At 36.7% G+C, this 23,678-nt stretch overlaps 1 protein-coding gene across 1 annotated transcript in view; it reads right to left on the reverse strand.

Moving 5' to 3' along the window:
• Window positions 1–996: 996 nt before the first annotated feature.
• LOC140153605 (leucine-rich repeat-containing protein 9-like) overlaps window positions 997–23,678 on the reverse strand; it is a 56,835-nt gene continuing 34,153 nt past the window's right edge. Inside the window, 12 exon segments of the mRNA XM_072176391.1 lie at window positions 997–1,339; window positions 2,820–3,036; window positions 9,088–9,262; window positions 13,101–13,226; window positions 14,685–14,753; window positions 15,619–15,836; window positions 16,728–16,801; window positions 18,239–18,384; window positions 20,769–20,832; window positions 21,147–21,322; window positions 21,643–21,765; window positions 22,526–22,746. Of these exon segments, the coding sequence (XP_072032492.1) occupies window positions 1,300–1,339; window positions 2,820–3,036; window positions 9,088–9,262; window positions 13,101–13,226; window positions 14,685–14,753; window positions 15,619–15,836; window positions 16,728–16,801; window positions 18,239–18,384; window positions 20,769–20,832; window positions 21,147–21,322; window positions 21,643–21,765; window positions 22,526–22,746 (1,649 nt within the window). The 3' untranslated portion in view covers window positions 997–1,299.

Here is a 23,678-nt window from a genome sequence, read left to right on the forward strand (position 1 = left end):
GTACAACTTGAAAATTGACCTTCAACCCTTTTTGGCACATAACTCAGCAACCACAGGTCGTACACACACAAAATTTATATTTTTGTGATTCTTACGACCAGACCTATAATTTGATATGCTAATGAGTGAATTCGGAGCATGTTTAATTTTTGACCCCTGTATAACCCTATGGAGTCATTTCTGGGGTCATTTTGAGGGTCATAGACTCAAAATAACGCTTGCTCACCTCCTTTATTTGATTCAGCAGGTCCAAATTAGTAAAGATACATAGGTGATTAACTTTTACTAACAAATGCCTTACAAAACCTGAATTATTGACATTTTGTCTAGTCTACTGCTTACTTTTCTCCCTTGATCACACATGATCCCAAACCCTTTTTCAACATATTTCTTTTGCTTTTTTAGCAATCACATCTTCAAATCCTTATGCTGGTTTCATACTTTCCTGTCGCTTGCCGCTTTGCCGCTCTGAAGATGATTTAACTTCACTGAGCAGTCGCACCAGAAATGCTAGCGGTGACCAGCGGCAAGCTGATATATCGATCACTCCACCGCATTGCTGCAGCGGCAGCACTGCTGGAAGTTGAATTCAAGGTAACTCGGAGCGGTGCCGCTCTGACGTATGAGAACAAAATACGATTTTGGAGCAGTGCTGAGCGGCAAGAGTGGCTTTCAGAATCATGCCGCTACCGCTCAGCGGTGTGCCGCTCCGCTTGCAGCCAAGTGCAAGCGGTATGATGGAGCGTCACGCCGCTCAGCGGCAAGCGGCAGATAGTATGAAACAAGCTTTATGGAAACTTGCCCCTGCACATGAAAACTTCTAACAGTTGGTTCAAACTTGACACCGTCACACTTCAGGCACAATTCCTTTGTCTAAATTCTTCCACGGAGGGAGTATGAGTTTCGAATGGAATAGACATTTAAAATACTCACTCCAATTTGTGGGAGATATAGGTAAAGCCATAATACAGGGGGAGTATGGGTTTCAAAATGATTAACTGTGACCAATTACATTTGAAAAACATACTCCCCTATGGAACATATTTATATATATAAATCTTCCACAGGGGTAGTGTGGCTTTCAACTGGAATAGCCTAATATGTTTTATATACATGGAGCGGAAGCTGAACACTCCAGACGGGCTGCACACACAGATTACTAGCACTATATGGCCTGAATGGACGGATGGATGGACGGACGGACGGACGGATGGATGGACATAAAAGCCACATCAGATGCGGGACTGGAATTTTTTATGTGGTATTCTTCATCTAATTGCACGGGTTGTTACGGACGGTTCATCTTCTGCCACCTTTGCCACCACTGTTATTGCTGTACCTGTGATTAAACACGTATAACATGGGGTTAAATCTTGATGGAAAATTATGATTCTATCCCTCACTTCGCTAACATTGACTGGTCATAATGCATTTCAGAATAATGCAATGGGTGGGATGCAACAAAGACCAGACTTATGTTGGCTTGTTGCACGTAAACCCTGTATCACAAATGTTTTGAGTGATTTGCTGTTCGTCAAGTGTAACATGCATGTATGTAATCATATGCCACTGTTTGGCCATTTCCATGTAGAGTTGCAGTAGGGCCAGTAGTAGGGTTTCTTTTGAAGCATGTACATGTTGAGCATGTATGTACATCACACTCAGGGCACATAATCATGATCACAGCGTGAACTAGCACTGAACATTTTTGATACACATTTTACTCAATAACATGCCTTAAAGGAACACTCCCGCAATCATAACATTATGCCTTATATGTTAGAAAAACAATTATCAAGCACGAATCACATGGTTTTATTTAAAAAACTCATATTGACCATAAAAACGAATAAAAACAGCAGGCTCTCAACATGCGATATTCAAATATCCCGGGCACCGAAATTGCCTGTGGCAATGATGTCATGGTTATTTGTGCTCAATTGTCATCAGCGTTCATTGTGTTACTGGGACATCATTGCAACAGGCAATTTCGGTGCCAGGGATATTTGAATATCGCGTGGTGAGAGATGGCGGTTTTTATTTGTTTTTATGGTCAATATGAGTTTGTTTTAAATAAAACCATGTGCTTCATGCTTGATAATTATTTTTCTAACATATAAGGCATAATTTTGTGATTGCCAGAGTGTTCCTTTATGAAATAAACAACGGCAACACAAGAGGACATATTGTCATGTTTTCTGATTCATTTGTATTCAAACGGGTGTTCAGGAAAATAATATGGAAAACAAATTTCACTTCAGTTTAAAAAAGCCAGTATAAAAAAGATTATCTAAAATAGGTATGCTATGACTCTGCAATATTTCAAATGCTTATTATGGGTGTTAAACTAAATTTGTTAATACTCCTGTGGTCTGTGCGTACATGAGTGTAAACACGGAAGTGATAACCAATCCCACTGATCGGCTGATGAATGGTCATGACAACAAGACAGTTGACTCATTGGTCATCGGCTTGTAGAAGGGGAGGAGACCCACACCTTTTCACATGATCATTCATCACAATTGCATACCCGGACCAAAAAAATATTTAAAAATTTACTTAAATAAACCAATGTTTTGGTGGGATGCCTTTAGAAATTAATCCAATGCAAAACATCTCTTTGCATTACAGTCAGTCTACTCTGAAGTACAAAGTACCGACGCGGACGCACAAATTGTGCCGACTTTGAAGGCACGCATACCTGCAGCACTACGCACTGTATACGCGCGCGTTGTCAATTTGTACTTCAGAGTGGACAAACTGTACGTATCTTGCCACAATGACAAGCAAACAATATCTTGTCACTTAATTTTACCTACCTACTAAAGCCATGGTTATCACTATGATGAACTCCATGGGAGTCATAGCCTCTATTCTGATGTGGAACATAAGGAACTTGATGTTGGCCTTGGTACTGAGGTCTACTATGGTAGTTTTGTGAGCTGGTGCCACCCTGTTGAATTCTATGGTTGCTGCTGTTGGGAGATGCATTGGCATTAGCGTCGCCTCTACCATAGGACCGTTGACGGCGATTACCTACAAAAAAAAAAAAAGAGTTACTTAGATAATTTCATGCCTCCAATGGTTTCAGTATTGTACAATCAACAAGTACCATATTCCTTATTCAGCAAATGAATAGGCATGAAAATAATCAGGGGTACATGTTTTACAGAAAGGGTCTTAATTTTCAAGAGATGCTACTTTTTCCACCACGACATTGAATTTGACATGTTTCAATGAGTAAAAAGGCATTTTTCAATGAGTAAAAAGGCATTTTTCTTCCATAGCTTCCTGAAGTACTTATGTTTTACATACCCACACAATTGTAATGTACTTTAGTAACATACCCTGCAAAAATCAAGGCAAAAATCAAGTGCTGTAGTTGTGACAAAATCAGAGATTTTGAATAAAACGATGAAGTACATCATTTCTCGATGTTCATTAACACTGTTCGTACATGGCATACGGGAAGATCCTACCATATCAAAAGGACTGACCTCATTCATAATCGACAGAGTGAGACACATTTGCGACATAGGCACTGATATTAAATAGTGATTTTTTACGTATAAATATCTAGGACCTGTGTTTTTTTTTATCAACTTCACCAAAATATTTTGCAATTTGTGCAAAAATCAGGTTTAGTTATGATTTTTATGCAAAATTGAGCATTTTTCAACCATTCTTGGTGCAAATTTCTCAAAGTTGGTCAAAATTCTAAATAGTCCTGGCCCTGTCCTACAGACCCGTATACAATTTTTCAGGAAGAAAGTTTGAATGTTGATTCGAGTAGGGTATGCATAGGTCTTTCAAATTCTACTAGGTGGAAAATTCCAAACCCGGGCAAACTCTGTATATGGCCGTTTTTCAAAATGGCAGCCAAAATGTACTTATGAACCAGGTATAATGACAATAACTCTGAAACTATTTGACCTAGAGGGGTGATTGAGGTGTCTATCCCCACTAAATCAAGGCTGTCTGATTGAATGAAGGGGGTTTCATGGTTGTCCGAGGTCTAGGACACCTGAAATCCAAGATGGCCGCCTGTAGCAACCATAATCATCATATTCGCCAGATGAAATGACAATAATTGAATCTGCTTGACCTACAAGGGTCATTAAGGTGTCTATCCCCACTAAATCAAGGCTTTCTGATTTAATAAAGGGGTTTCATGGTTGTCCGAGGTCTAGGACACCTGAAATTCAAGATGGCCGCCCATAGCAACCAGATAATCATCATATTAGCCAGATGAAATGACAATAATTCGAATCTGCTTGACCTGCAAGGGCCATTTAGGTCTCTATCCCTATGAAATCAAGACTGTCTAATTGAATGAAGAGGGTGTCATGGTTGTCTGATGTCTAGGACCCCCGGGTCTAGGACACCCACAATCTAAGATGGCCGCCCATAGCAACCATATAAATATTCACATTAACCAGGTGAGATGACAATATCTCAATAATTATTTGATCCTTAAGAGCAATTAAGGTGTGTGACTTCGCTAAATCAAGGCTGTTTGTTTAAATGATGTAATATCATGGTTGTCTGAAGTCGAAGTCACACCAAACCAGATGGCAGCCATAGCAACCACTATTAACCAAGTAAAATGTCATCAATTAGAACCTCTGTAACATAGAGGCTGGATTAATGGCGCCAAAATATGTTAAAACAAAAAAAAAATGGGTTAGAGTGTCATTGAAACAGCATTATAAGCAATAAATATTCAAAATAATCGATGAAAAATGGCTTTGAGGGTTATAGCAGAAACATTTCTCCCTAAATGATGTTGCTAATGTTTTTAATCCAAAATGGTGCCGATTATGAGGTCAAAAATGGCCACCAAAATACTTTTTTCACTCAAAAATGGGTTAGAGTGGCATTAAAACAGCATTATAAACATTAACTAGAAGGCTATATATTTGTACACAAATACGGCTATACCCGCATGTTATCGGTTTACACAAACTTACAGTCCTTATTTGCTGAGGACTTAGGTTGCTGTTGTCAGTCTCTCTAATTCACAGTGAAGCTATGCAATTTGATAGATTGAAATTCACAATGTGCAATTTGATTAGGGGAAAGCTATTCCAGAGGGAGTATGTAAATGAAATGGAACAGCCATTTCAGAGGGAGTATGTAAATTAAATAGAACAGCCAATGGGTATGTAATTTAACTGGAACAGCCTTAACGCTTCTGTCATCTATATTATTATAATTACGCAATTGTCTGTGAATGGGATGGGGTGGGTGTTATTAACAATATAATTCGCAGGTGCAATCTGTGTACAAACTCCCAGCCCTGAAGTTGCTTTATTTGATGATAAACGGACAGCCCTTTTTAACATTTGGGGCCCTGGCCCATAATATTTGACTTATGAGGCTCATGTACACATGTTGAAGTATAATTCTCAAGTGCTATCAGTAGACTTAAGCTGGGCACTGTAGCTGCTTTATTTACTGAGTAACGGCTGGCCCTATGTTTTAGCGTTTGGGGCCCTGGGCCCATATTATGTGACATATGGGGCTCATATGTACATATAACAATATAATTCTCAGGTGCAGTCTGTGTACAAACTTTGAGCTATGGTGAAAAATGGCCGGCCCTTTGATTTAACATTTGGGGCCTGGGGCCCATAATATTTGACTTATGGGGCTCTGTGCATATGTTGAAATATACTTCTCAAGTGCTATCAGCAGACTCAAGCTGGACATTGTAGCTGCTTTATTTACTGAGTAACGACCGGCCCTATGTTTTAGCGTTTGGGGCCCTGGGGCCCATATTATGTGACACATAGGGTTCATATATACATAAAACAATATAATGCTGAAGACCTATTAGTGTACCAAATCTAAACCCTGTCGCTACTTTATTTGTTGAGAAACGACCGGCCCTTTGTTTTAACATTTGGGCCTCTGGGGCCCCTAGCCTTAAACATCTGGGGCCAAAATGGGCAGAAGACACGTTACAACTTAGGGCCCATACATGTGCCACATATGAGCCCTAGTGCCCTTGTAGTTTTATAGCTAGCCTTGTTAACCTGTTGCCCCTTATTTTAACATTTGGGGCCCTGGGGCCCATAATATATGACATATGGGACTCATGTATACTTGTATATATAGAGTACCCCCTGGCTCTATCAGTGTACCAACTCAGGGCCCGAGGCTGCTTCATTTAATGAGAAACCGCATGCTTTGTATTTTTACATTTGGGCCCCTGGGGCCCGTGACCTTGACCTCTGGGGCCCAGATGTGCAAAGGATAAATCTCGGGTAGGGCCCATAAGTGTACTACATATGGGCCCTGGGGCCCTTGTAGTTTTAGCGCTAGCTTTGTCAATCTGTTACCCCTTGTTTTAACATTTGGGGCCCTGGGGCCCATAATATATGACATATGGGGTTCATGTATACTTGTATATATAGAGTACCCCTGGGGCTATCAGTGTACCAACTCAGGCCCCTGAGGCTGCTTCATTTGATGAGAAACGCATGCTTTGTATTTTTACATTTGGGCCCCTGGGGCCTGTGACCTTGACCTCTGGGGCCAAGATGGGCAAAGGATAAATCTCTGGGTAGGGCCCATAAGTGTACCACATATGGGCCCTGTGGCCCTTGTAGTTTTAGCGCTAGCCTTGACAGAATGTTGTGTTTGATGGAGGAAAAGGAGAAGGAGAAGGAAAAGAAACCATAGAATGGCAATATACCCGTTCATGCTTCGCATACGGGTATAAATATTCAAAATAATCAATGAAAAATGGCTTTGAGGGTTATAGAAGAAACATGTCTCCCAAATTATGTTGCTTATATGTTTTAAATCCAAAATGGCCTCCAAAATACATTTTTTTACTCAAAAAATGGGTTTTTTATTAAAACTTATCAATGGTAAATGGCTTTAGAGGGTTACAGCAGAAACATTTTCCCCCAAATTGTGTTGTTAACAAGTTTCAAATTCAAAATGGTGTCCATTATGAGGTCCAAAATGGCCGCAAAAATACATTTTAAGCAGCCATAAGTAGTATTAAAACAGCATTAAACACATTAAATATTCAAAATAATCAATGGTAAACCGTTTTAGGGATTACAACAGAAACATTTTGTACCAAACAATAGGTTGTTAACATGTTTAAAATCCAAAATGATGCCAAAAATGAAAACCAAAATGACCGCTAAAGTATTTTTTTCATACTAAAGGCGACATTAAAACAGCATTAAAAGCTGAGAAAAAATGTATTTGGCCGCTATTTTGGGCTTCACTTTGGGCACCATTTTGAATTTGACACCTGTGAATGACACAATTTGGTTACAAATGTCTATCTGTAGCCCTCAATGCCATTTACCATTGATAAGTTTGAATATTTAATGTGTTAAATGCTGTTTTAATGCCACTCTAACCCATTTGTTGAGTGAAAAATGTATTTTGGAGGCCATTTTGGACCTCATAATCGGCGCCATTTTGGATTTAAAACATATTAGCAACATAATTTGGGGAGACATGTTTCTTCTATAACCCTCAAAGCCATTTTTCATTGATTATTTTGAATATTTAATGTTTATAATGCTGTTTTAATGCCACTCTAACCCATTTTTGAGTGAAAAAAGTATTTTGGTGGCCATTTTTGACCTCATAATCGGCACCATTTTGGATTTGAAACATGTTAACAACACAATTTGGGGAGAAATGTTTCTGCTGTAACCCTCAAAGCCATTTACCATTGATAAGTTTGAATATTTAATGTGTTAAATGCTGTTGTAATGCCACTCTAACCCATTTTTTGAGTGAAAAAAATGTATTTTGAAGGCCATTTTGGACCTCATAATCGGCGCCATTTTGGATTAAAAACATATTAGCAACATAATTTAGGGAGAAATTTTTCTGCTATAACCCTCAAAACCATTTTTCATCGATTATTTTGAATATTTAATGCTTATAGTGCTGTTTCAATGACACTCTAACCCATTTTTATAGTGAAAAAAAAAAAGTATTTTGGCGGCATTAATCCAGCCTCTATGTTACAGAGGTTCTAATTGATGACATTTTACTTGGTTAATAGTGGTTGCTATGGCTGCCATCTGGTTTGGTGTGACTTCGACTTCAGACAACCATGATATCACATCATTTAATCAAACAGCCTTGATTTAGCGAAGTTACACACCTTAATTGCTCTTCTGGATCAAATAATTATTGAGATATTGTCATCTCACCTGGTTAATGTGAATATTTATATGGTTGCTATGGGCGGCCATCTTAGATTGTGGGTGTCCTAGACCAGGGGGGGTCCTAGACATCAGACAACCATGACACCCTCTTCATTCAATTAGACAGTCTTGATTTCATAGGGATAGAGACCTAAATGGCCCTTGCAGGTCAAGCAGATTCCGAATTATTGTCATTTCATCTGGCTAATATGATGATTATCTGGTTGCTATGGGCGGCCATCTTGAATTTAAGGTGTCCTAGACCTCGGACAACCATGAAACCCCCTTTATTCAATCAGAAAGCCTTGATTTAGTGGGGATAGACACCTTAATGACCCTTGTAGGTCAAGCAGATTCCTAATTATTGTCATTTCATCTGGCGAATATGATGATTATGGTTGCTACGGCGCCATCTTGGATTTCAGGTGTCCTAGACCTCGGACAACCATGAAACCCCTTCACTCAATCAGACAGCCTTGATTTAGTGGGGATAGACACCTCAATCACCCCTCTAGGTCAAATAGTTTCAGAGTTATTGTCATTATACCTGGTTCATAAGTACATTTTGGCGGCCATTTTGAAAAACGGCCATATACAGAGTTTGCCGGGTTTGGAATTTTCCACCTAGTAGAATTTGAAAGACCTATGCATACCCTACTCGAATCAACATTCAAACTTTCTTCCTGAAAAATTGTATACGGGTCTGTAGGACAGGGCCAGGACTAAAAAGAATAAAAAACCTTTTTTTTGTTCCATTGCCTGAAAAAGTTTATATGAAAAATGTTCTTTTTTTAAATTTTCTCCAAGAGAAAAAAACCGTTTTTGTCAACCATCGATCTCAAAGAATATTTCTTTGGACTTTTAAAGATTACCCTGTCCAATTATGAACTCTTACCTTTGTGGTCTTGTCCCATCTGGTCATCATATTGTATTGAAGTACTCCAGCCATGTCTTTCTGCTGCTTGACCTTGCAACTGGACATTAGTGATCTTGACCGGTGCAGCTTGACCCTTGAATGGAGATATGCCTGGTAGTGTTGTATCAGGATTGGTGGTTACTGTGCTTGGTTGCTATGGGGAAATAACAGAGACAGACACCTATCAATATGAAGAAACTCTTCAAGTCACAACGTTTCCCATGTGTAATTCTCAAAACGGCAGTAAACCTTTAACCTTTAGGCATGAGATATGTTTTCTTTAAATGGTATGAATACCAATAGTAGCTGGGTGATGCAAGCACATGTAATATTTTATGGCCCATTTTGCCAATATCCAAACTTCTGTTCAGAGCAATTCAACTCAAAACTTAAGGAGGCCTCTGTGTAAAAACCACCAGGTCATGGGAAGATGAAGGTTGGACAAATCCTTTCATATTTGGTATATGCATCTTGGTTGATGATTCCTTGCTCATGGCAATGAATTTTTTTGCCTACCTCGTATCAGTGTTTCTAGACAAAAAGTCACTAATTTTGCCCTAAATGCAAAATATTGAAAAATAACGAATACATGGATTTCTATATTGTATCCCATAACTTTCAAACAATATTGACTTTGATACTGATACTCCTACATAGTTTCAACAACATTATAGGGCATACCCATCATGCATCATTTTGTCCCTGTGTTATTTACTATTCGCAGGATAGACCATATAGTTTTGCAACAATTTTTGTTAAAAATAAGCTTAATTTCAAACAGAGATTTTTTTTTACAGGCAGTCACTTGAGAAAAAAATTTACATGTCAAATGGGACCTTGAATATTGTTTTCAAAAATAAATAAAATCACCATTGTGTTTTTACTCCTTAGTGTACTTATGCGACATGTAAGTCACCCCTCTTTTGCAGTGTGTCAATGGAGCTGGCAGCTGGCAATATTGTCCGGTACTACCAGAAGTTAATGATGACCCCCCACAGGACTCTACCAAACCAACCTTTTTAGCTTCCTTTTATGGTCCTATAACACATTCAAGATAATTTAGTGGTTTAAACCTTTGGGGAGTGGTCAGTTTTTTTGGCCACACAGGGGCCAAAAATTAAAAATGCTCCAATTTCAACGAAATTGGTCTCAAATTGCTTGTCATGTAAAAACGAGTCAAATAAGGAATGGTTGTAACCATGTAGGATGTTTCGTTACCTGGGAAACATCACAACAATTTTGGTCAATAACAAAGCACTTTAGACAGTGCAAACGATTACTTGGTTTTACATGACGATCAATTTGAGACCATTTTTGTTGAAATCTGAGCAGTTTTAATTTTCGCCCCCTGAGTGGCCAAAATAACAACTGCCCACCCCCCCATGGACCTTTTTGCTTTATAACTCAAGAACGGTATGTCACATGTACTTTATCTGAATCCTTACAATAAGAGGAATAATAATTTGGTGTGCTTGTTAACCAGATTTGAGCAACCTTTAACCTTGAAAATGGCTGGATTGCCAGGAATTATTTTTTGTTAACATCTTGAATGTGTTAGGACCATAAAAGGAAGCTAAAAAAGTTGGTTTGGTGGAGTCCGGGGGTCTTCATTAACTTCCCGTAGGTACCGGACTAATACCAGCCACCACCATTGTGCAGCATACTCTACTCATTGGGTCATGAATAACAGTTAAAAATACATTGAAATCATTATTTCAATTCTCTGAAACAATGGAAGTAGTTCATTCTTTATTAAAATTCAAATTTGCAATAATCGCTGAGAATTTATGCATTGAAACGTTATTTTGCTCAATTCTATTTCTTTCGAACCATTGGTTAGCTTCAAGCATACAGCCATGCACTCCTATTTCAAATGATCCATGCTGACACAAATATACACATGGAATAGCACGAGGTGCACAAGCCCTGTCTGATGGAAGCGTGACCTATGGTTAAATCATAGATTCTATTCATAGACTCTATTCAGAGTATATGGTTAAATTAAAACACACACATATAGTGGAAAAACATTAGTTCTAAAAATTAGACTCCAAATATAGTTTTGCAAATGTTTTGTCAGCGGCCATTGCAGTTATTAATATTATATTAGAATGCGGAAAATGTAATTATCATGAACATAAAACAATAAACATAAACTCATCACATCTTGTATTTAACATGGGCCTATAGGCCTATAATATAGAATATACCGTGCAAGTAAATAATCGAATCTTAAGGGTAGACGAGGTATTGTTGGTCGAAGTAACCTAAAAATCGATTTTCATTATCTAGATCAATATATTATTGAAAATTAACACCTTCATGTTTTGCAAAAGTTCATTCTACAAATCGTATACCTTACAAACGTGCTTAATTTATTGTTGTTAATGAGTTATGTACGTTTTACAAAAGTGTTGTTGTTTCAGCCCTGTTTAAAACGGAACTCAAGAACCGCAGCACCTTTAAAAGTATATCTGTCATATTTGAATTCTTCTACACGCTCGCTATAAATTGAGCAATGCAGTTTTTGCTATAGCTCACTACCATTCGTAATATGCTGTGAACTACCAAATCACAACAGTTTAAAATAATTAATAACCTTAGTATGAAATTATAACAAGTTTAGCATGGGTCACCAATCAATGCCACTTGTATCATTGTATGCCAAAGAGCCCTATGTTGTCAGAAGTGCTGTAATGGAACTTTTCTTGCTGCATGTAAGCATTTATACTTACAAGTAGCTGTATAGTTACAACTGACCATTGAAATAGGATACTTAGAGGAGAAATCTATGAATTATAACATGAATACTAAGTAATCTGCATTATATAAAAATAATAAAGATTTAAAACCTAAATAAATACATTTTATCATGATTTTTTTATTATTTCTAATTAAGGTCAGATTTCCATGTCTATTAATATGGAGAGAGGGGCTAGGACATGAAGAAAATTTAATTTTAGCGAGAAATGAAGTTGATATAATACAACAGATAAATGCATCTTATGAATTATGTTAATGAAAAAAAGTGTACGTCAGAAAGCACAATGGATAAAGTATATGCGCCTTTGGTGTTAAGCAAATTAGTAGTTCACTAAAACCATGCAACTTAAATTGTGTGTATCTAAGTAAGTAAATACAAACACAACGGTGAAAATTTATATTTTTTAGAACTGTTCCTCGGCTTTGTAAATATGTACGTTTTGTGTTGAAAAGTTACTGCCCATGAGAGAAATACAGATTTAAAAAATGACCTATTTTTGCTTTAAAACATCTTCTTTTTAAGGTATTTACATAATATAAAAACACACAAGGCACCAAAATTATGACTTTATCTTTAAATATATTTGTGGCCCCAACCATTTGAAATGTTTACTCCAAATATTAACTTTCTAGTACACTCAGATCTAGAAATACATTGAAAACATGAAATATAGTCGATTTTAAAAGTCTGACAAAATTGCGTAAATGGGCTCAATCAAGGGTTTTTGTTCTAGAAACACTGGCACATGATACAGCAAAATTATTTCACCATGTGAAATGTTTCATCACTATATGTCCATAATAAAAGTATGAAGAGATTTGAAGAACCTCCATCTTCCCGCCTCAGCAAAATTCAGGAGGTTCTTAGAAAAAGGGCTCCTTAAGAATGTTTGAGTGAAAGGCCTCTGTGTAAAGTGGAAAACACTATGTGATAATATTTAATCACCCATTGGGCTATTCCAGTTAAAATCCACACTCCCCCTGTGGAAGATTTGGGAAATATCTTCCACAGGGGGAGTATGTTTATCAAATGTAATTGGTCAAGATTTATCATTTTGAAACTCATACTCCCCTTGTAATATGGCTTTACCTATATCTTCCACATCTGGAGTAAGTATTTCAAATGGAAGTTACCCAATTATATATTCTATTCAAAACTCATACTCCCTCTGTGGAATACAGACTCAGGGGTAGTGTGGACATTAAATGGAATAGCCCATTGCTCTAACCTGTTGCTCCATGAAGTAGAGTTCTGCCTTAGTTCTCTCCTCAGGACTGACTGGTATACCATCTATACACAGAAGATTGGGTTGTCTGAACACTAACATTGGCCTATGCATCAGTCGTCTTGATACCTGAAACAGTAAAAAATAAATTATTTGTTTATAGTGCTTCTTAATTTACTTAAATATCTACGTTGACAAATGTTATTTTTACCAGGAAAGCCAAGATACAGGGCACAATGTTACAGAGACTGATGCATGATGATCAGTGTTTACTCAGAGGCCATAATAATTATGTTGCGATTTTGGCCCAGTGAAAATTAGATTTGCGCACAAGAATTACTATCTGTCAAGGTTTGAATATTCATAATCTAAGTACTAACACGATATGCAATGTAAGGTTGCCGTCCAAGAGGAAGTGAAATGAGCTTGATATACAGAGTACAACAGTTCCGTGGTCTCAACTTTTGATTTCAAGGTATGTGAGGTACAAATGCATTGGCAAGGAAACAAGGCCAAAAAAAGAAAGTATGTCTCAGACACATTTGGTAAAAAAGCTAAGTACTATGTGTTTTTTTATTTCTTTAAAGGAAATTAGGTATGAGGTATGCGATATGCGATATTTTTTTTATTTACAGTTGAAACACAATATTTATGTACTTTTTCATATTCAAATACAGAAACATAGTAACATACATACACAATGAATAGTTTTGTTTGTCTCTTTTACAATCATGGCGAATTGTGTAACAAAAAAGAACAACCAAATGGCAAAAAAAAGACAAAATTGGATCGCTATAAGATTCTGAAAAATATCAAAATAAAAATGAACATATGGGCAAAAATACGGCCAATGTGTAGTGCTAAGCGTTAAATTGGATTTCACATACCAATGCGTGTGGGTGTCTCAGACATACATTCTTTTTTTCTTGGCCTAACTATGACAAGAAGATTCCTCATATTATTGGACAATTATCTGATTCACACAGCTAATAAAACAAGCTCATCTGTGGGTAGCTTTTGATTAGTGTCCGCTGAGCTATTTCAACCCCAGATATTGAGAGGTTCCTTCAGAGAAAGAAGCACCCAAAAGTTCTACATGACTCAGTAAAAAGCTGTAGATGGCTGGTATGTAGAAATGCCCTCCATCCCTGTTCAGGCTCCCCCTCCACACTTTGATGTGTGCTACTTCTCCTATACCTCTACCAAACCAGGATGTATCTTTGTTGATGAGTTTGGCTTCCTTGATGTCGATGTGGTGCCTAGTTGCCTTTAATGATCAGCAACTGAGGAATCTGTTCTTCACGACAGTAGTCCTAGCTCTGGATTCTCCATAATCTAACCTCGTCTTGGGAGGTTGAGTTCTTGAGTTTTAGAATTCAAATGTAAATATTTGTACATTGATTGATAATGTGATGCTTACTTCTGACTTTTTGAGCTTGAGGTGTGTTTGTATGCCTGTTGTTTGGTTGAAAATGATAATGATTTAAGATTACTGTAAAGTGTGCTGAGGCTTGTGGATCAACGTCTAGGCATTGTGCCTGTTCGTAGCGCATTATAAATTACTACGCTTTTTTTACTCTTACTTACCGGATTACTAATGACAGACAATTCTATCAAATTTGGCATGGACTCCAACTTCTCCAATTCTGACATTTCCTAAAAACAAAACAGTGCAAAATATAATGATTAACAAATTCAAACACAATCCAATACTAAAGAAAAATTTCATTAGCTTTTCAAATATCAAGACTGAATGAAAATCGCCTTGTGTTTGGATATTATCTTAATCTAATTAATTGATTATGCAAATACACCCCTACATACAAACAAAGATATTTATAAAGCGCCTTTAAAATTTATCAAAGCGCTGAACAAGGTGAGGAAAAATGAAACAAACAAGAAAGAAGCTTCTTCCTACAAACTCCAATTGAGGGAGACTCCCTGATGGCTTTAGGGAATTTATTCCATTCTCTCGGGCAAGAGACAGAGATGCAGTTAAATCATAAGCTCTAAGCCCCAAATAGAACCAGACTAAAATGCTACTTAAAAACTCATTGGTTTCACTCATCAAGTATACTACATTCAACACAACTAGCAACCCTCCTCTAAAGGGCACCCTCTTTTGACTTTTCTAATGTCCACCTGTTTATTGTGTCTTCTTTCAGTGTATTTTTGGCATAACAGTAAATTGAATAATAGCAAATTCATCATTGCCCTCGAGAGCCATTGCGGACCCGGGGGTAAAATGAACGCACAGCCCCTTTTTACGGCCCCCTGAGGTGTATTTTCTTTGCTTTTATGGGCCTATTAATGTATGTTTTCTTTATTTTTATGACCCCCTAGGACCCTGTGCCCGGTGGTAACACACCCCTTTGTCAGCTGCACTGAAATTCATCATGACATTGAGTTACAATTGGCTGTGACATTTCCTCTATAGCTCTTGTTTCTATTATCATGAAATACAACATTTTACTTTATTTATAAAAAAATATGATAGAAAGAACAGTGAGGTCCTTATTACCTGGAGTCTATTGCTGCCAAGATACAGTCTCTGCAGATTCTCTAGAAACTGGAAATGTGACAGGTCTCTCATTCTGTTTTCTTCCATGTGTAGCTCCACAAGATTCCACTGATTCATGAAGGAGTACTCTGTTAAACTCTTGATTTTGTTCCTGTCTAGAACAAGCTCTCTCAGATCCTGCAACCCTTCAAGACCCTCAACTTTGCTGATTTCATTACCTGAAAAAGAATTAATGAGTATTTATGTAATATTAAGGGTGATACAAAAATATAATGCGCAAGCTAAAATATATTGTATGAGTCGCAGATGAGTAAAATATTTTTTAGCAAGTGCAATATGTTCTTGTATCACCTGAAAACAAGCCATATAACATTATTATTATTTATATTGCGATATGCGGTAAAATAACAATATTAAGCTTACCTAGCCACCGGGCCTAACCAATCTGTATTATAAGCTTACCTTTTGACCTTATTTTTTTCTACTTTTTCTTTCCCCAAAGATGAATTTAGATTATTTACAGTATACAGGGTGGTCCAAAAAGAACTTAACCTACATTTAGGTTCATTTCGCAGAGTTTATAACTAAACATCTCAAAAAAAGTAACTAACCCCCCTTAAATAATGGCCATTATTAAAAAAGGGGCTATTGTATTGCAAATCTGTAAAAACGCGTTGGAAAAAAAATTTATTTCTACGCATTTTGACACCTCATTTGATACGATAGCCCAGAAAACAATAAAACACCGGTCAATTTAATGTAGTGAGGTCCAGATTTGAAAGTTGCACTTACATACAAATTTGCAACTTTCAAATCTTGGGGTACATTGATTTAAATGTACGCTGTGACATCAATATTTAATCAATTGCTACAAATGAGGTGTCAAAATGTGCAGAAATAAATTCTGCTTCCAACACATTTTACAGATTTGTAATACAATCACCCGTTTTTGAATAATGGTCATTATTTAAGGGGGATCAGTTACTTTTTTTGAGATGTTTACTTTACACAATATAAGCAAAAAATTTTTAGTGAAGTCTAACACCAGAATTGAAACAAATTTAATGTTTGAAATAATCCTGCTGGAAATAATCCTGCTGGATTCTTACCTTGCAAGAATAATGCTTTCAGTGAAGGTAGACGACCTAATTGTAACTTATGCAAATCACTGATGCCATTGTACCTGAGATTGAATAACACACATGTAATATAATCATGAATACTTGTATTTGTTACACAGTTCAACCAAATTTGACTTTAAAGAGGAAGCCCTGCCACTGAGCAGTTCTTCTGGGGTGAACCAAACCTGTCTGGTTATCAAATTAATCAGTAACAATTGACAAGTGACTTAGCTAATGCCTATGTTTATACCACGCCAGGGGAATTTGTTTGGCAACATTTTCTTAATATGATCAAGGACATTTCACACCCGAAGGTTTGATTCATCCCAGAAGAACTCCTCTGACAGGACTTCCTCTTTAAAGCCATAATGTACGATCTTATTATATGAAATTGGTTAATTTTTTTAAAACCTGATTTTTTTCCATATTTGTAATGTTTACACATGTACCAACTTGCACCTAAATGGAATCGGCCAAATTTGTTGTCTTTGTAGGTCAACAGAGCAAAGTTCGACATATTATCATAATTTAAAAATTATGATAATATGTGTACATCCATATCAAAACGATGCACTTGTCGGCTGCTACATGTGTCTCATTTCACATAAAAGTTTGGAATAAATACCAGATTCATCTCAACTTGAGGTCACTTCAAATCATCCCAAGTCACATGGTTTAGTAATACAGAGAACATTCCTTAACCATGTGACATGGGGATGATTTGAAGTGACCTCCACTTGAGATGAGTCTGGTGTTATTCCTAGATATTATGTCAAATGAGACACATGTAGCAGCAGACCATGCACCGCTTTTGATATGGATGTACACATATCCTCCCATAGAACTGCGTGTTAAATGGCCAAAATAACCAGTGGGGTTTCTTTCACTTGACCTTGTTATTTCAACCTAAAATGGACAGCAACCCTCCCCGTCAGTTATTACTAATATTTTTTCAACATTTTGAATAAAGAATAACAAAATCAAAATTTGACGGAAATCGTACATTAAGGCTACTTTATAACGGATGGGTATTATTCATTCAGAAGTCCAAAATCAAGTCATGAATGCTTCAAAATTTATTCCATAATTAACCATTCTGATGTGGATGTCTAAAAGAACAAGAAAGCTATGAAAATTGCAGCTATTTTGGTAACTCTTTACAAATAAAATCAAAATGGTTGACAAATTGCTATTTCAATTCCAATTTGATTGAATTTTAGTAAACTGAATAAAAATAACACAGCTTTTATCGGCAACCATAATGATTCCCTTTCAATCTTCAAAACCACATGAAAATAATGCAAATATAAATATTTCTTTTCATGTCTTATGACAATACAATTAAAATGTATAATAGTCCTTGTTCTCCACAGTCATGAAAAAACAAAGTCAGATATGTACTCTAGTTACAGTAGTTGAAAAACTTTAACAGCTATTAGTATTGCAAGTAATTTGAATGATCCTTGCATCATAATCCATTTTGAAACTAATACACTTACCCCAGGTGTAACACCTCCAGGTTTTCTAGTAGTGGTGTAAAGTTGTTAGCATTGTACAGATCATTGGAATGGTCCTTGTTGCCTTTCTTGCCAGCTTTTTGTCTTGGTACAATGCACTCTACATGGTTATGGTTGAGGCATAGAACCTGCAAAGAAAAGAAAATCATGCACTCTACATAGTTATGGTTCAGGCATAGAACCGGCAAAGAAAATCAAATCATGCACTCTACATGGTTATGGTTCAGGCATAGAACCTGTAAAGAAAAGAAAATCATGCACTTTATGTGGTTATGGTTCAGGCATAGAACCTGCAAAGAAAAGAAAATCATGCACTTTACATGGTTATGGTTCAGGCATAGAACCTGTAAAGAAAATAAAATCATACACTTTGTGTGGTTATGGTTCAGGCATAGAACCTGCAAAGAAAAGAAAATCATGCACTTTACATGGTTATGGTTCAGGCATAGAACCTGTAAAGAAAAGAAAATCATACACTTTGTGTGGTTATGGTTCAGGCATAGAACCTGTAAAGAAAAGAAAATCATGCACTTTACATGGTTATGGTTCAGGCATAGAACCTGCAAAGAAAAGAAAATCATGCACTTTACATGGTTATGGTTCATGCATAGAACCTGTAAAGAAAAGAAAATCATACACTTTGTGTGGTTATGGTTCAGGCATAGAACCTGCAAAGAAAAGAAAATCATACACTTTACATGGTTATGGTTCAGGCATAGAACCTGCAAAGAAAAGAAAATCATGCACTTTACATGGTTATGGTTCAGGCATAGAACCTGTAAAGAAAAGAAAATCATACACTTTGTGTGGTTATGGTTCAGGCATAGAACCTGCAAAGAAAAGAAAATCATACACTTTGTGTGGTTATGGTTCAGGCATAGAACCTGTAAAGAAAAGAAAATCATGCACTTTACATGGTTATGGTTCAGGCATAGAACCTGCAAAGAAAAGAAAATCATACACTTCGTGTGGTTATGGTTCAGGCATAGAACCTGTAAAGAAAAGAAAATCATGCACTTTATGTGGCTTTGGTTGAGGCATAGAACCTGTAAAGAAAAGAAAATCATACACTTTGTGTGGTTATGGTTCAGGCATAGAACCTGTAAAGAAAAGAAAATCATGCACTTTACATGGTTATGGTTCAGGCATAGAACCTGTAAAGAAAAGAAAATCATGCACTTTATGTGGCTTTGGTTCAGGCATAGAACCTGTAAAGAAAAGAAAATCATACACTTTGTGTGGTTATGGTTCAGGCATAGAACCTGTAAAGAAAAGAAAATCATGCACTTTACATGGTTATGGTTCAGGCATAGAACCTGTAAAGAAAATAAAATCATACACTCTACATGGTTATGGTTCAGGCATAGAACCTGTAAAGAAAAGAAAATCATACACTCTACATGGTTATGGTTCAGGCATAGAACCTGTAAAGAAAAGAAAATCATACACTTTGTGTGGTTATGGTTCAGGCATAGAACCTGCAAAGAAAAGAAAATCATGCACTTTACATGGTTATGGTTCAGGCATAGAACCTGTAAAGAAAAGAAAATCATGCACTTTACATGGTTATGGTTCAGGCATAGAAACTGCAAAGAAAACAAAATCATACATTATCATGTTGTCCTTACCAAATAGGACAATATGCGAGTAGTTGAGGTGGATGTCAGAAATTTGATCATTTAGGATTTAGTATCACAGCAATGTCCATAAAACAAGGATTGAAATGATATCCAATTACATCTGTGGCCTTTACAGTTACATAAATTATAGCAGGTCAAAGGACACAGTACTTTATATTTACAGTAATCAAACATAATTCATCTAATGAAGATTTCACCCTGCTGAGATCCATCTCATTTGGTCGCATAGCCACTTATATGATACCAAGGAAGGATAAATTTGTTCTGTGATTACAAAAGGAAGTGAAAGCTAGGGATCGGAGGTCCATGACTCCCAATTGTCACCAGTTGGACCCCAAAATTTAACTTCTCAAGTAGTAAAAATGCCCATGGACTCCTTTCTGGACACCTAAGTTTTATAGACTGGTGACAGTGTGTATAGCAGAAAAATTGTATGTGTAACCAAGTGTAATGCTATGCAAGCAATGTGTTACGCGTTACTGCATTTTAGTCGCAATCAGGGTCCATTTTTGCAGAATAATGTGCCTTCACATGATGCGTTTGGACCAATTACAATGCGCGATTGTGAATAATGGACAGTGGAGATAATATTATAGCAAATTTTGTTCAATAATTGGATGAGGGACAAGCCTCGAAATAAGCAGGCACCCAGGAGCCATTTAACCAGGCTCTACATTGTTTTTCCAAATAGAGCCTGGTAGTTAAATCGGTTTTTGTATTTAATGCGTACAATTAATTTTAAATGACTCCTAGCTCTTTAAAAATGGCTCCTGGTTCACTAGATAATCACAGGACAAGGAGCTGCATTTCCCAAATGTGTGGCTCCTGGTCCAGATCTGGTTATTTCAAGGCTTGATGAGGGAGGTACTTACCCTGAGATTCAGGAGGCAAACCAGACCACTGAATGATGACAAGTTATTGTTCTCAAGATTCACACTGAAATGAACAAAAAACAATAAACACATCAAAAGGCAAGGAGGAGGATCAACTTTGTATTTTTCTAATATTTGAGGCACAGACATCGGGTTTTACGATAACATTAAAAAAAATTAGGGTAGGTCTGTCAGCATTTTAAAAACACATTTTAAGCTGTAAATTGCATAAATTTGAACTTTTTTAAAATCTGTTTTTAAACCTCAATTTAAAAAAAATATTTTGGCAAAATTATAAGAAAAAAATCTAGGGTCAGGTCTATTTTTAGGGTTGGTCGAGTTACGACAATCAAACAATTTTTTTAAGGCCTTACTTACCTGCGTAGGTTAATAAAATGTTCTCCCGATCCCAGATCTACCATCCTGAGATTATCCTGTGGGAAGTCTAGCTCTCTGACCTCGTGGAAGTTACTATGACCTAGCTTCTCTGCGACAAAGTCTTGAGTAAGACGCCCGCCAAATGTGTCTTTGGCTGTGCCGCCTTCAGATGATTCCTGGCAACAATTAAACAGCAAAATGGGTATCAGTTTTCTGATATTAACACAGGCCATTTTTTTTCTATATAATATTCCAATATCTTCCACAGGGGGAGTATATTTTTCAAATGTAATTCATCAGGGTTAATCATTTTGAAACTCATACTCCCCCTGTATTATGGCTTTACCTATATATTCCACAACTGGAGTGAGTAAATTAAATAAGTTACCCAATTGTCTATTCTATTCAAAACTTATACTCCCGCTGTGGAAGACTTGAGCTAAATCTTTCACAGGGGTAGTGTGGATTTTAAATGGAACAGCCCAATGTTACTTACCACAGCTAATCCATCCAGTGCTTTGAGTGTCTTCAGGTGGTATACCACAAATAGCCTGTAGTTGTCAGCTTCTGTTGCCACTGGGTTGCCACATAAATCCAATATCACAAAGTTAGGCAATTGCTGGAAAACAAAACAATTAAGTTCAATATCACAAAATTAGGCAATTGCTGGAAAACAAAACAATTAGTTTGATATCACAAAGTTAGGCAATTGCTGTAAAACCAAAACAATTAAGTTTGATATCACAAAGTTAGGTAATTGCTGGAAAACCAAAACAATTAAGGTCAATATCACAAAGTTAGGTAATTGCTGTAAAACCACACAATTGAATTTAAAACAGTCCTATTGCTTTATGGTTAGATACATTAAAATATATTATATTTAATCATTTTAATCCAAGCTAGATGAAAATATATTATATTTAATCATTTTAATCCAAGCTAGATGAAAATATATTATATTTAATCATTTAAATCCAAGCTAGATGAAGTAGGTGCTTGAAGACATAATTATAATCATGATGCTGTTATAAGCGTAAGAGAAAACAGTCAAAGAGTGTGTATAATTAATTTTGCCTTTGGTTTATTATATCAAAATTTCTATCAGACCAGAAGTGACCCCTTAATGACTTATAACCCCAAATCTTATTATCTATAATATTTGATATGGATTTAATATTGTCAAAATTACAGATGATTCACTTCACAAAACAAAATGAACTTAGAGATAGTAGAGAGACTATGATTTCCAAACGTAGCATCGAACGTACATGTAATCTATTCAAAATCCTGTCACAGGAGAGTGATTTTGAATAGATTCCACATACGTTCGATGCTACGTTTGGTAATCGCAATCTCTCTAGTTACAATAATTATCTCACCTTAAGGTGGAATATCTCCCTGATATTCTTGATGCTGTTATTCCCGATGTAGAGTTCCAGTAACGATGTTACTTGGTTAAGGCCCGCTAGAGAACTGATGCGATTGTTTTCTACTGACAGACACTGTAACCGAGTCAACTTGTCCAGACCAGCCCCCTCCAATGTGGTGAGGTTATTGGTACTCAGGTTGAGTGTGTGTAGCTTGGTGAGTTTCATAAGACCTGTTGATGAGATGAAATGGGTTATTTAACTTAAAATCCATACTACCCCTGTGGAAGATTTAGCTCAAGTCTACTACAGAGGGAGTATGAGTTTTGAATACAATAGACAATTGGATAACTTCCATTTGAAATACTCACGCCAGCTGTGGAAGATATAGGTAAAGTCATGCATAATACAGGGGGAGTGTGGGTTTCAAAATGATTACATTTGAAAAACATTGTCTCTTTATGGAAGATATTTCCAAAATCTTCCACAGGGGTAGTGTGGATTTTAAATGGAATAGCCCAATACTTCATGAGCAAACCAAAGACAAACCATAAAGACTCGCCTAATGGTGCACATGGACTCAAATTTCAAGTACAAATAGAGAGCTCCTTCCTCTGAAAATCACAACCAGAATTACGAGTATGTGCTCTTATTTGCAGGGGGAGCCCTTATGATGTGCTGCATCACATTTTATACCCTTTATAATCCAACATTTAAATGTTTTCTGTAAAATATTTTGTGTTTGCTGGGTATTCAATGCAGAATGACACACAATTAACTTATCAGGATTTTCAGTATATTTTTCAGTATATATGATAAAAATTTCACTAATATGGTCAAACGGGGGGGGCATTTATTAGAAGTGAATTAGCTTCAAAATCGGCAGCGTACTTCTGAAGAATCAGTCACTTCCGGGTTCAAATTCAAGATGGTGGCACGCACGGAACATGGTGGAACATGATATTTTCGCGATAAATACAATGAAATTACATCCGTAAGTGCATCATCAAACAAAAATCTGTGAGAGAAATTCTACCATAATTAGGCAATGAACTGAATAGACATTTGAGTCTTAATAGGTTTTGTTCATGCAATTTAACGATCGTCACTGACATCATGCATGACTGATCACAAAGGTTTTAAGCTTAATCACACGATGTGGCAT

Source organism: Amphiura filiformis, chromosome 5, assembly GCF_039555335.1.
Source record: "Amphiura filiformis chromosome 5, Afil_fr2py, whole genome shotgun sequence".
In the NCBI taxonomy this organism is placed as follows: domain Eukaryota; kingdom Metazoa; phylum Echinodermata; class Ophiuroidea; order Amphilepidida; family Amphiuridae; genus Amphiura; species Amphiura filiformis.